General features: G+C 32.7%; 1 protein-coding gene across 5 annotated transcripts; it reads right to left on the bottom strand.

Annotated features, from left to right (window-relative positions):
* Positions 1-2706: 2706 nt before the first annotated feature.
* LOC127831382 (protein PML-like) lies at positions 2707-14505 on the bottom strand. 5 transcript variants are annotated; one of them, XM_052356374.1, is made up of 8 exons: positions 13979-14505; positions 10641-10734; positions 10384-10470; positions 9738-9853; positions 9378-9473; positions 6883-7022; positions 6204-6379; positions 2707-5307 (listed from the first exon to the last, which is right to left on the bottom strand). In XM_052356374.1, exons 5-8 carry the CDS (start codon positions 9426-9428, stop codon positions 4514-4516), a joined length of 1161 nt encoding a protein of 386 aa, XP_052212334.1. In that variant the 5' UTR covers positions 9429-9473; positions 9738-9853; positions 10384-10470; positions 10641-10734; positions 13979-14505; the 3' UTR covers positions 2707-4513. The 5 variants fall into 5 exon arrangements, 4 of the variants coding, with proteins under 4 accessions (XP_052212334.1, XP_052212331.1, XP_052212332.1 ...); XM_052356371.1 differs by having other exon boundaries at positions 9774-9853; XM_052356372.1 differs by lacking the exon at positions 10641-10734 and having other exon boundaries at positions 9774-9853.
* Positions 14506-15212: the final 707 nt, after the last annotated feature.

Below are 15212 nucleotides of genomic sequence, written 5' to 3'. Positions count from 1 at the left end.
CTACTACATCCAAAGTTATGGTAATTTGAATCTTCGGAAAAAATGCCATTTTGGGGAAAATTATGCCTATTAAAAGCGTTCACATTTTGTGTCGATTCGCGGACCCGCTTTCTATAAAATTTGGCTTCTTTTTTCTGTATAATTTTTTCTATACATGGTATCATATTGAAATTTGGCATACTGATGGCATTTTTCGTGTAGATTTCAATAAAAGCATTGATTTGTTGATCAGAAATTGATATAGTACCCTAATTTTGATTTAAAAAGTGCCAATTTTATATATTTTTTTGTAGAGGAGCATAACACCACAATATATTCGTTGAAAGTATAAAAATCTTTAATAACTTAACTAAGTCTTACCACATTCAACAAACTAACTGCAATAATGTCAAGTGTGTACAAAAGGGAAAATTCAATAAAACATTTCAATACATTTAACTATACACAATTTCTCAAAGTAGGTCCTTTTTGTACAGTTCGTATGATGCTTGATATTTCTCATGTTTGGAAAACAGCCGGCCATTGTCTTCCAATTTCACTCTTCAAACAATCAGGAACCATCCAGTCTAGAATTAACTCAAATTTTACACTTTGGATATCTGCTCGCACTGACAAAGCAAACACTCCTTTTTGTCTACATGCTGTCATGAAATTCACTTCCATTTCATTGCCTTCTTTTTTTACAACACACCCAGGGTACCAGTTGTTACCATTTTACAGTTATGTAGTCTTCTTCTGATACAGCACTCCTTCTAAATAGAGGGTGGCATAAAGGTTAAGGGGTGAAAAAAACTGTACAAAGGTGCTCAGTTGGGTGTTAATTCAAAATTATTTACATTGTAAGTGTCTCCAGATGGATAAGTGGTACAATGACAGCCACTGGAGTAAGGATTTTGAAAACTTCTACTGTGGCTGCCTCATGTACCGGGTATATGGCATTTTGGGGAGGGAGGGAATTCAATTGTTTGACTGTTCTTGGGTATAAAAGGAATTTATTTGTCTTGGAACAAGAAGAATATCAGGAGGAATGATGGCAACTACATGGTGGATAATTGTTTACAGCATTATGATGCAGAATTTTGTTCTGCATGTTTCAAGTCATTCTCTATAATATTTATAGTCTGGAAGTCATCAAGAAAACAACTTTCCATATCTTCTGATTTGCATCATTTTTATCGGTTGAATATTTCAATTACAATTTCATTTGTCAATGTACTGGAATTTTTCAAATTGCTTGGTTATGTCTTATGATGGAGTTGCAGCAGAGTCCCACATCCTTTCAGAAGGCATCTGGATACACCTTTATCACAGCCAGACACTCTAAAAAAAATAACAAAACATACCAAAATATCTATTTTTACAAATAAAATACATATAAAACATCATTTTTGTCATTATCCTTCATTATTTGACATCTTTGCAAAATCTCGAAAAATGGTACGAACAAGATTTAAAAAAATTAAAGTTCGTACCCAATTCAAACATTCCATTATTTTACGTAAATACTTAGAGAAAAACGCAGTTATTGATCTATTTAGATTTAATTTGTTATTATCAACCATTTCAATGCGTTTATTTGAGGGAAGCATTACACGGGACTGTTATATTCAGTGACATAACTTTATTATTACGCGTGTTTTTCGTGTCAAAAAAAGCGAACATTGCCATCAATGCGAAAAGCTGGTTTTAATATTTATAAAATATTATTTAAACATAATTCAAACCAAATAATATCGAAAATGATCATAACAAACCTTTTCTTTTGTTTTCTGTACAGTTTAAGCGTTATGGTTTAAGGATGTTCGATCGTTTCGTGATTTTTTTCAAAATATCCAGAATGCTATAATTTTTTGTAGGGTGATTAATGGATATGTATCTGAAATAAATATCAAATAAAAAAGGGGGGTCACCGTGAATAATTTTGAGATATTGACGGTTTTTAAATGCCATGTGCGTTTGAGAAAAGGTCATTTTTGCGGGGCATAAAATTGGGGGTACGGTAAAACGTTTGTGTGTAAAACATTTAAAACGGACTAGTAATATTGAGATTGTATTAGATCAGCAACTGTAACCTTTGTATTATCATACTGAACACATTTAAAACCAAAAATATTGGAAATCGTTAAAAGTAATGAAACATAAGTATGATTTGTTTTTTGTTTGTTTTGAACTTTTTATTGCACAGTTCAAAAATCGATGACATACAATACAGATACAAATTTCTGTTGATGTAATTTTCATATTCATTTGAAGTTCTCAATAATTAAAGTTAACTAGCTTAGCATAAAAATAAAGTAAAGAAATTGATAGGTCACCGTGGATTTTTGTTGGCTACATACCTTTTAATATGGACTTAAATTCAAAAATATAATTACTCACATTGTAATAGTAATTAAAACAAATCTATATAATAACTGCTCCATAACAAATAAAATTATCAACTGAAATTTGATACACGTAGAAATATTTATTATATACATACTTATGTAAATATTTCAGATGTAACACATGAAAAAAACATGTTGATGTTCAAATAAACATCTTTAATTACCCCACCCACCTGTTACCCATGTTAAGTACAGTCCGTGGGCACCTCCCGTGTGCAAAAAAAAGAGTGAAAGCTAATTTATATATCAATATTTAGGTAAATGTTTGAAGTGTCAGAAAATTTTGGGTGGACTGTTGACTATTGCATACGTTTTTGATATTGGAGACACACTTTTATCATAAGTAAGGTTTCAAATATAAGATTGACATAGAATCAATGGGGTTTATTAATTAGTTATTGCATAATTTATAACAAATGTGTGTAAACCTGTAACAGATAAAAGTAAATGGTTGTATAATGATCACCATTAATTACAATATAAAACTATGGAAGAATACAATACTTCATTTATCAACGGTATGATTAACGCAAACCATAGCTTGTGTACATAACTGAGCTGTTATCAAATTCGACTAAGAGCCATGTACACACATTACATTTTACACCATAAGCTAAATACAATACAAATACATTGCATTCAAGCTATAATCAATGTTAAATTTACATATCAACATTGTGCATGTACTACACATTTGCACTGAATATGTGACAAACATGAGTAAATATGTAACAGAGTCAGTCAAATATATGATATATAGCATTATATTTTTTGCATTCTAAATAATCCAAATACAAAAAAAGAAATATAACTTGAGTCACCAACAGTCGGTCGTCATTATTAAAGCCTGTATATATAACTTAATATTTATAAATAATGTTATGTTTACATAATTAACTATGTATTTTAAAATTGCAACAGTGGACAGATATATGTATATGACTGTATAATTATCACAATGTAATAATAATAAGTAATAAGACAAAATATTAATCACATTGTTAAAAGACAGAAATTTCTCATTTTTTAACAAGACTGCCAAACTGTCACAAGATACGCCCGTTCAAAGGTTTTGGACACCATGCTCAATGCTTGAAATGCACTAAGTGACCTCGAGACCTAGTTATCGACCGGGCATGACCCATATTTGAGCTTGACCTAGATATCATTTAGACGTAACATCGGACTAAATTCGGTGAAGACCAGATGAAAACTACTTCAATTAGAGAGCGGACACCATGCTAAATGCTTGAAATGCACTAAATGACATCCTGACCTCGTTTTTGACCCGGCATGAACCATATTTTAACTTGACCTACATATCATCTAGACACAACTTCTGACTAAATTAGGTGAAGATCGGATGAAAACAACTTCAATTAGAGAGCGGACACCATGCTAAATGCTTGAAATGCACTAAGTGACCTCGTTTTTGACCTGGCATGATCCATATTTGAACTTGACCATTTGAACTTGACCTACATATCATCTAGACACAACTTCTGACCAAATTAGGTGAAGATCGGGTGAAAACTACTTCAATTAGAGAGCGTCCACATTTGTGTGTGTATGGAAAGGCCTTGTCCATATACACATACATGCATACCAAATATGAAGGTTACATCTGAAGTGACATAGAAGTTATGAGCCTTTTTTCAAAACCTAAACGCAAAGTGTGACGGAAAGACAGACGGACGGACGGTCCGATCAATATATGACCCCTTTGGAGGCATAAAAATGTGTTGTTGTCCATATATATAAAATACACATGTACACAACAACTACTAATGTATGCAACAACTATCAAAATTCACATTACAGAAATGCTTATTACAATCTTACAGAAATGTTCACCAGTTATACCAAACACTAAATACTACAAATCAAATTAGTACATCTACAAAATAAACAACATATAATACAATTAGTGACGCAATAATGTTTCAACTGTTTAACCATCTGTGGTTTAATGCATTGCCAAAAATATCTTACAACTTAGGTGAAACATGAGAAATACAACTGACATAAGAATCATAACTATGTTTGTCATTGAGAAGCAAAACCAATTATGTAACAGCTATTCGATTTCATAGCTAATCTATGTACAAGATGAAAATTACAATTGGTTAAATATCCGGCAACAAATAACTCGCTATTGCACATATTATTTTCTCTGATTTTGTTACTCTTATTTGTCCGTTTGTAACCTCAGACAGGAGGCTCCTTAAACCACTCAGTCCGTTTCTTTTTGATACAGTTCTCAAATGTTTAAGTTGCAATCCACTTCCTGCAGCTTTCCTTGCAACACCTTGACTCATAACTTTTTTATCAATCATTGTTTGCAAGGATTTGATGTTGGATGCAACATTTAGTGAAACATTGTATGCTAATATTGCACGTTCATAGCTGAATGAATATTTGTTTACAATATTTTGGTCAAGAGGAACAGAGTTTACTAACTTTTGTAAAGCTAAAACATCCTGTAGAGCGCCATGTGCCATGTATGATTCACCAATGACGTCTTTAACTAAATTTTCCTGCTTATATGATTTCATATTTGGTAATATTTCCTTTAACAATTTATAAGTATCTAAAAAGCCACAAATATTTTGCTGAAACTCAAACATTTTTCCACAAGAATGGATAGCATGGAGCAACACTTTACAATCAAAAGACTCTATATTATGCCCAACTAGAATAACTGGTGAACATTTCTGTAAGAATGTTATAAAACTTGTCAATGCAGATTTGATTGGGACAGCTGTTACTGTTTGTCCCTTGACAAGCATAGACTCGCCAACAACAGTCACTCCAGTTATTTCTGATGCTTTCAAGGACATCTTCTTCTCTGGCATCACATATGTTGAAAACTGACCAGTTGTATGCACTGCAGCTATCTGAATTATGTGAGAAGTACGCTCTGAAAAAACAAACAAAAATTTTACATTGAAATTGCACAAAATCCATTTTAGCTATAAGGGAAAAACATTGCCCCCCCAGGACAGGACTTATTTTGAAGCTTAATTTGAACAATCGTACAAGAGGTTCTTTCACATCCATTCTCTTTGCATTGTGGTTTCAAAGATTTTTTTCAGTTGAAGGGTTATTGATCGGAAACAATTTTCACACTTAGTGTGACCTTGATCTTTGACCTATTGACCCTAATTTCAATAGGGGTTATATATTGTCTAATGCCTATGCACATGGAAAGTAAAAAGCCAATCTGTGAATAAGTTGACAAATTATTGATCGGAAACTGAATGATCTACCTACAGACTAACATCCAGCAAAACAATAGTACCCCTCTTCTTCCAAGGGGGGCAAAATAACTGATATTATGAAAATTAAAACGTTCTTTTCTTCACTTAATGGATATATGAAAGTAAGTTTTTGGCATCTAATTTATTCATAAAGCTGAAGAAGCGAAGAGAAGAGTGTTTCAATTCTTAAATGATGCACGCCAATATACTATAGCCAGTTGCGGGTAATGCAACATTGCATCATCTCAGTGGTATTTACTATCATTTTATCAATAAAGATTAAGAATGATTTATTATATGAAAGCAAAATGAGAAACTAGTCTGAACATAACTCTTGTTGAAATTCAATATGCTAGGTTGACCAACAATTCACATGATATCTCACATTGAGTTACTCAGCAGTAGCAGGTTGAATTATGTTATAGGTAAATATGTATATTTTTTAATACAGGTTTAACTTAGGAGATTTAGAATACCTAAATACCTGAATTGGACCAATATAAACTTCTGTATGTGCAACATTGTGAATAAGGAATATGTTAAAAATAAACTTTACCTAACCCTGTTGTTTCCAAATCAAAGAAAACAAATTCCTTCCCAGTAGTGTCTAGTCCTGCTGGACCAGGCTTGGGTACAGGTGGGGGTATAGTTGTAAGTTCAACATCTTGGTCCTCTATGTTTGAACTGTACGTTGGTCCCCCTCGTACTTCTTGCACTATGTCCTTTGAATGCCTGAACAGGAAAAACATACTTCCCATTGGAAAATGTGCTTGCACCTTCATGGGTTATCTCTGAATCTTATTTAAAGAAATAATTACACAGCATATTAATGCTTTTACAATAATCAATTTACAAACATTAGCATATGCTTTTATATGTTACTACTACTTTGCATATATAATTGATGGATCTATTGAAACAATCTAAAACAAGAAATGTCGTCCACATGACATGGATGCCCCAAACTCCAACTTTGTCACTATATAAAAGCACAACCATATAAAAAATCCATACAATTGTAAAAAACCCAGGATCCCGCATGGCCCATGTTCGAAGTTCTGACCAATTTTGGCTAAGATCATATAAAAACTACTTGAATTAGAGAGCAGACACGAAAAGTGTGACAGACTGACCGACCGACCCACGGACAGTGCGAAAACTATATGTCGCCCTTTTGGGGCATAAAAATGAAGAATACTGTGTTTTAAAAATAAAATGCCCTTAATTAAAAATACCGTTCCAGTTTGAGTCTTATGCGTCGCTGTTTTGCTGCACGAGTAACAGCTATAGCCTTTCTTTTCTTGTGCTGAAGGTCACGGAGAAGAGCCAGTTTTGACGTGAAAGTACCGGGTGAAACACCCAGTTTCTGATTAACCTGAAATAGATCGAAGTAAATGACAGAACAGTTGACAATGCACAATGCTAGAATATGCTTATGTGGAATAAAATAATATGAAATAATGTCAATAATATACAAAAGTTATACCGGTAAATGGAATAAATATTTTGTGTACTGTGAAACAATTGACAAAATAAAAGCTGATTTTTTAAATGTTGTATTCTATTACCGGCATTAAAAAGCACAAGTTGCACCTCAATCACAATGTGAATGGGTGTTTTTTCAAAGAACAACGTTATGTTAACATTCATTAATGACATAAGCATCTCATTGATAATAAATAACTCAAAAAGTAACTAATGTTACTACATTAACTTCTTAAACAGCATACAGTAAACCAAACTTTACATTCTGCTGGATCAAATTTCCATGGATAAAAAAAATATTGATGCATGACTAACAGACAGTTACTGCAATGTGTAAATGTATACAAAACTATTTAAAACCCTACAGGAAGCAATGATGTTTCTAGTGTTTCACCGCAGTACAAATTAATTAAATATTTAAAAAATGTATATAATCTGTTTGTTTTGATTTGTATTTTGGTTGAAGATTAATTACGGGTAATTACTGTTTATTTACCGGTACTGATGTGCCATTACCCAAAACCTCACAAATACCCCGAGATATTTTAAGTCATAAACAAACTCATCAAGTTTGATTTTAATCCAATTACCAAATCTGTTTATTAATCTCATCCATGGAAATAAGTAAAGAAATACATAAGTATTACAATAACATAATACAAAAACTGCTCATGCTCAGATAAACTAACAAGAGCTGTCAGAAGACAGCGCGCGCGACTATTCAAAATGCTTGACAGTACAACGTAAGCCATCATGGGGAAATTGTTCATATTCAATAAGGTCAAGTTAATATAGTCATATTCTAACCGCAAGAGGACCATAAATAAAACATATTGATCGCTAATGTTTTAAAGAAATTGTATATTTATAGAGATATATTTTCCACAATGTATTGAACATTTGTAAAGACATAAAACAAACTTATAAGATAGTTAGTGATGATTTGGGTAAAGTCCTTCAAATCTGATGATTAATAAAGAAGTTATGGCAATTTTAGCACAATTTAATAATTTGACCTTGAGAGTCAAGATATTTCAAAGGTCAATGTCAAATTCAACTTGCCAGGTACAGTACCCTCATGATAATAAGAAAGTTTGGAAGCAATAGCCTTGATACTTTAGAAGTATAGTGGATCTAAACACAAAATTTAACAAAATTTTGAAGTTACTAAGTCAAAAAAGGACCATAATCCCATAAATTTGCCAACCAGAATACACAACTGTACAACTGTTACAACATAAAAAGGGTCATAATTCTTATAAAATGCTTGGTACAGTTGTCTGCTCTTGTTTATAGATTGGGGTCATGTTGGTAAAGAAGTTTGCAAAATATGAAAGCAATATGTCAAGGGACAAAGAAAATATTTGAGGTGGTACGCAAACTTTAACATTCCAACGCTCCTGCCGACGCCGGGGTGAGTAGGTTAGCTCCACTATATATATTTCATATATAGTAGTCGAGCTAAAAACAAATCAAATGTCATTTCATTACAGCATGCAGAACTTGTAAAGTATAATATAACATCCAATATATAAATATTATATTACATTTGTGAGATAACAGCTTCCAAGGTTTTTCTGTGCTACACCAGCAGCAACCCTAAAATTCAAATTAGCTGACCCAGAAAGATGAAGCTGTTTGGGAGCTTTGCTGGCTATGGACTTGTTGAGACTCTCGTTGGCTTGAGTACTGCCCAACATGCTTAATTTGGGGGCTATTTTTTTATAAGCACCAAAAACATCAAGCAATGCCGCCTTCAGTGAAGGGTTTGTCAGTGGTCTTCCATAGGGTAAGGAGGAATATTTAGCAGAGCTGTTATGAATAAACCTGCACCATGTGTCATCACAGAAAGAATGATCACCAAACACGTGTCCAACAACAGCATCCATACCACGTGAAATGCCGACAGGGTTTTGTTTATTCTGTGATATATTGTAGTTGAATAATTTAAGTAAATAGTTGATAATTTTTGTGCTTAAAGTTGGAAAGTTCTTTTGCATGCCATACAGACAATTGGCCAGATTTTTTTTCACATGATTTTTGTCAGATCTTTTCTCTACCATATGGGGAACATTGGTTTTCAGTCTTGCTGCTGTTGTGGTGTCATCATCACCCACTATCCCTGTAACCTTAACACCTTTTTTGGCAGTTTCAATGATCATTTCAGTGACCATGTCTGGTTCCATGGCCTTTGCTGAACCACTCCAATTTTTTCTACAATCATGTAGTTTGCATGGGTCATTACCTTTTTTCTTATGCTGACTGCATACTCTGCAGGTTTTGCTACGGACTGCATATGCCAAGACCTTGCCAGTCTTCGTGCTGACCATTGAGCAGTGTCCTTGAATGATATAAGCTAACAATATGGGCATCTCGACGCATTCTATTCATAGAGGTACAAACATTTACTAATCATGAAAGTATGTCAGTCTTCAAATATTTATTTAATGCAGATAATATTAACATTTTTGTCATTACACAACACTAGTTAATATTGTCACCATAAATTTATAACATTGATTTCATGCAGTTCAATTGTACATGGATGTAATTGTTTTATATAGCCTTACATTATAATTAAACAAACAAGAAGAATGGTTAGTACATGTACATGCTAGCAGTTTGTTTACATATTTTTCACCTGATAAACTATCATACGCCCTTCCACTGCCTCTTTTCTGCCATCCTGCATCCACACTGACATCAATCTCATTGTTAGGCCTGTGAAGATATATTAAAATCATAACACAAATTTCCAAACCAAACATTTACACAGTTAAGTGTTTAACAGTGAGTCATACAAACATTACTGACAGCTGTTCATCTTCATTCATCTAAATTAAAAACAGTAAATGTAATTTGCATAATATAATTACAATTGCCGTTGGTTTCACTAGATTACATTATTCTGATTGGCTAGAGTATATAACGTGACTGGGGTTTGTTTTTCGATGAAGCGAGTTGCCTCCACGAGGCGCACGAAGAAACCGAGCGTGGGACTACTTGGTTATATTATGCCATGTATGACATGTACATGATGGATATTGCGTATTGAAAAAGGAGGCGCTTACTAAATTCATACGCGAATTAATCCCATAAGTTTTTGGCATCTAATTTATTCAAAAACCTTCCTTTCATACATGATCAATGAAGCGAAGAAAAGACTTCTTAAGTACATAACTTAACTTACAAATTAAATAATAGATACATGTAGAAGTTAAATGAAATTTTAAAGTGAACATGATACATACATTTCATTCAAATGCACTTCTTCTCGCAAGAATGTATCGGCACTTGACTTTGCCACCTCTTCGACAGCTTGTCCAGCCTCGTTTTGTCTAATGGAAACAAAAAAGAGAAATGCATGCACAACTTGCATTAGCTGACACACAAAGCAAATTTAAACAAAAAAAAATGTGTAAATATTTTAATTTAGAAAACAAGCAGTATTATTTGTGAAATAATAAGCATTGATCATAAAATTTAGATATTCATCAAATAGACATACCTTCTGATGAGCATGGTGTGGTTGACAGCGGGTATGTTTAAAGTAGACAAAATACTGTTTATTTGTCTGACCCCAACACCAGCATGAACCATGGCTAAAAATATTAATTTCATATAAATGAACATAAAAACAATGAAATTTCTGGAGGTTTACTAGCGGTAATTATGTTGTATGATGAATATTTAACTGAAGTGAAGTGGAATATAAGGGACACAATGAGAACACATAAAATGTTTTATTCAATAACAATTATTTATAAAAAAAAAACAACAATTAATAATACTATTCCATCTACAAAAATAAACATAATTGTATAAGGCCTAGGGATCTACACACACACAAATAGTTTAAGCCCTTTATTTTCAAAAACAATACATATAAGATAAATTGAGAATATTTATGGTTTGTAAAATTTCATATGTATTATTAATAAACAGGGCTGCAAGAAGAAAATAAACGTATGTTAGTATTGTTACTTTCAAATAAAACTAAGGACAACCATTCACATTCTACTGTAAGACAAGTGTGTGTACTGGCAGAAAATCAGACACAATATGAAAAAGTAAAATATAAATAAAATGTATGCATGTAGACAACTTAGGAATAAATTATTCAACAATATTAGTAATTTAGTCTTTAGACAATCAATCATGATATGAATCCGGGTCGTTTCGCCCTAAATCCCGTTCGCCCCCCGAGTCGTTTCGCCCCCCGAGTCGTTTCGCCCTGGGTCGTTTCGCCCTAATTCCTGGGTCGTTTCGCCCTAATTTTTATACGTATAGCGATATTAAGGGATTTATCTTAGGCTTGTCAGAAGCTGAATGGGATATTGTTTAATACAGTATTATATTATCTTAATTACTGTTTATTTTGTCTTTTGAAATAAAACAAAGTACAAAGTTATTTATATTGCATATATTTTGATAGCTCTAATATGAATAATAAGAATACACATGTATAAACAAAACATTCAATACAATGTCGAAGCACACATACGCAATAATTTTACATACATTTTATTTTATCTAACATAAAACAACTGAGAAAATCACATCGAAATACAGATTTCATTTTATATTTATTAATAAACAAAACATTCAATCCAGTGTCGAAGCACACATACACACTAATTTGACATACATCTTATTTTACCTAACATAAAACAACTTAGCAAATCACATCAAAATTACATTGAACACAATGTGGTAGAATCCACACACAATCAGTTGATATAAACTTTGTATTTTACAACAGTTTTTTTAGTTCTGCTTATTTTAATGTCCGTACATCGTCTGTTTGATAACACTATCCACTTCACTCCCCAGACAATCCGACAACAAAGCCTGCCGTCATGTTGTCGGACGGCCCGTACAATCTGGACACGGACTTTAAGAAATGTGTTGTGGTTACTTCATTCCCCATGTATTTGTCCAACAGGGATTGTATCTTTTCCTCCAACTTGGTGTATTTGGTTGCGACATCACGATCCAGGTCGTCGGCAGCTACTGTGATAGCGACGATCTCTGCCTCAGTCATCAAGGTTGGTACAAGAACGTAGATGGAGCAGCCACCATAACTTATTTTTTCATACAACCAAATACATGTAGGTATAATAAACATATATGCGCGGTTAACGTTTTTTTCCTATAATTGTGTGCGCAATAAGTTTTCCATACGTAACGGGATCTTCGTTAATTGTTTTATGACAAATTATTAACTTCTTAATAATTAATAGTTATTAATAAATATGTGCATGCATTATTTCTTTGTTTATTGATTATATTTTCTATTTCTATTTGTTCATGTATTTAATATTTCTACAACTTCATAAATTACAAGCATGATTTGAACTTCCAAATGGAAAATGTGTTTACAAAATCAGTATTGCTTTGAGAAACCGGGTCTTAACGCAAGTGCGTAAACTTCTATCTTTAAAAAAAATATATAGATATATGTCTCGTTTTGTACATATTGTAAAGCTTTGTTAATGTGTGTAAATATTGAAATAAATATTAAAAGAAAAGTATGTAGTATATATCAAAATAATAACAGTTTTACGAATTGCGTTAAGACCCGGTTTCGATATGCACTACGCATTTTGTAAGCATATTTTCCATTTTAAAGTCGCATCATACATTTAATTCATGAACATGTTGTAATCTTTAATAAATGAACTAATAATAAAGAGAAGATAGAATCGATAAACAAATAAACATAAAGATGTAAAGGAAAATTACAGTAAACAAATATCTTTCAGAGAATAAAATGGGCTGTTTACATCACCGACTTATTTAATTATTTACATCTTTCATGCGCCAAAGAGTGTCAGCGCTTAAAGCTAATTGAAGTTGAAATATGGTAGAAATAATATTTGTTAATACCGCAAACCGAAGAATGGACAGAATTATTAACTATTAAACTATGGAAATTTTGTTACATATAAAATTTTATGACAAACAGCGTATTTTATAACAACGACAACATGCAGACAAATAGCGCCGACACGAAATATAAATAAAATAGATAAGCATCTCGTTCCTGTATCACATGTCCGATGTTGCCACATAAATCACATGTGATGGCATGTTGGCGAGGTGAGACTATCCGATCAAACGAAATACACAATTCGTCTGCCATAAGAACGTGTCGAAATATAAATTCACGAATGACGCTGCCATGGCCAAGTTGCTTTTTATATACACTTTCGGCGAATATCTTGAGATCAAAAGATGCAAACTGGCTTAAAGTTTATAAAAACAATACCACGCCTTTATAATGTCTCCTTTTGATGTTTCTGTGCTAGTAATTAGTCAATCATCTGATCACACGTCTTCCGATCTAAGTGTGTTTGATAATTGTTAAATTGGTCCCGAAATTATTTTAATTGGCAAATCAATGCATCATACCTCTGCCAAACTAATTAATCGCAATACTTTACGTTTGTAACATAATGAATCATAACGTTTCCGTTAATTAATTGCAATTAAAATCAAACGGATAATTGAGCAAACATCAAATTTGTAATTATTAAATAATCTTAATTTCCCATATATGATAAACAAGTACTAAATTAAAATTGCAATTAGTAATAAAATTTGTATTAAAAATCTTAATTTTCCATTTATGTTAAACAAAAACTATTCGGAGCGAAAGAATCATTTACAAAAGCCTAATATTACATAATAATTAAATAAGGGCGAAACAACCCACTTGTAAGGGCGAAACGACCCTGGGCGAAACGACCCGGGGTGACAGAGGGCGAACGGGATTAAGGGCGAAACGACCCGAGACCTCATGATATAATGCACCAATGTATCAAAAAGACAAAAAAGTCTTACCCAATGCAAGCTTTGTGTTCATGTCATAAACTCTGCCATGTTTCCGTCCAGTCGCTACATTATTTATCGCCCCACAATTGCAGCACAGTATGTCCAAAACACATGCTAGTCCAAAATCCCTGCTTCCTACGGTATTCAGTAAATTTATAGGCACTTGACAAGAACTGCATCCTGAAAGGGATTCGGCCAATGTGTCCAGTTCAATGACACGTCTACCAACTTTCCAACTGGCATCGCTGACGCTGTTGTCAATTGAGGCCAATGAGGGCACGTTTACTGACGATCCGATAGCAAAATCATCAAAATAACAGTGGTCATTTTGTAAATCCCGATTGTCGTTTGTAATTTTATTTTCATTTGAATCCACATAAAAATTGTTCTTTGGAACGTTTTTTGAAAATTGTCCTTTAAGGTTTCGTTTTTTATTCCGATTTAAATCCAAATGAGCCATTTTAAATGAAAATAATTAAGCAAATTTAAATTTTAAAACCAAGTATCTCGTTGTTGACAAATTATCGTTTGATTATGAACAGGGTTGGCATATTGACCGGTCAATTGAGTATTGACCGGGCCGGCGGTCAATACCCGGTTAAAACCGGTCAATACTGGTCATTATTGGTCAATACTGGTCGATTGAAAATTGTAGCAATTAAACATGACAAAGGAAGAATTTAAGCTATTCTATATTAAATCAATCATTATTCTGTAATTGATAAACTTTTTTTGAGTTATCTATTGTAAAAAAAAAGCTTTAAAGCTGTAAAAAATACTTCTTTATTATTTATGGAAACGGTCTCAAATACAAAAGAACTAAGGCAATATCTTTATCTCAGTGTATCACATCTGTTACTGAAGTATTATTACTATTGTAGTTACCATAGTATTTCACTGATCTATTGATATATCTATTTGATAAGCTGATGGACAAACAGAACTCTTGTGGTTTCTAGGGTCATAAATGATGTGGCCCCTAAGCCTTAATTGGTAATAAAATGCATGCACTGATATGTCTCTGATAGTGACAATGAAGCAAATCTGCCCTTAGGCTATATCATTTCACTCAAACAAAATGAGACAACTTGCTATTAATGTTATTAATTTAATAGTTACTTCTAACTTGTCTCCTTTCTATATTAAGAGGGTTTTCTTATTTTAAAGTTCAATTGGTCTTCAAATGAATAAGCAATAAAAGTTCTTGATTTTGGCAACAAATAATGTTTACCAATTGTGTTTT

This window comes from Dreissena polymorpha, chromosome 5 (assembly GCF_020536995.1).
Source record: "Dreissena polymorpha isolate Duluth1 chromosome 5, UMN_Dpol_1.0, whole genome shotgun sequence".
Taxonomy (NCBI): domain Eukaryota; kingdom Metazoa; phylum Mollusca; class Bivalvia; order Myida; family Dreissenidae; genus Dreissena; species Dreissena polymorpha.
Note: the sequence above shows the minus strand (reverse complement) of the source record. Positions and strands in the feature narration are given on the sequence as shown.

Coding starts and splice junctions, on each gene's coding strand:
- LOC127831382 (XM_052356371.1), bottom strand. Junction 9,474..9,773: donor GGCGTATGATAGTTTATCAG/GTGAAAAATATG, acceptor ATATCATTCAAG/GACACTGCTCAATGGTCAGC. Junction 6,380..6,882: donor ATAAGACTCAAACTGGAACG/GTATTTTTAATT, acceptor TTTCCTGTTCAG/GCATTCAAAGGACATAGTGC.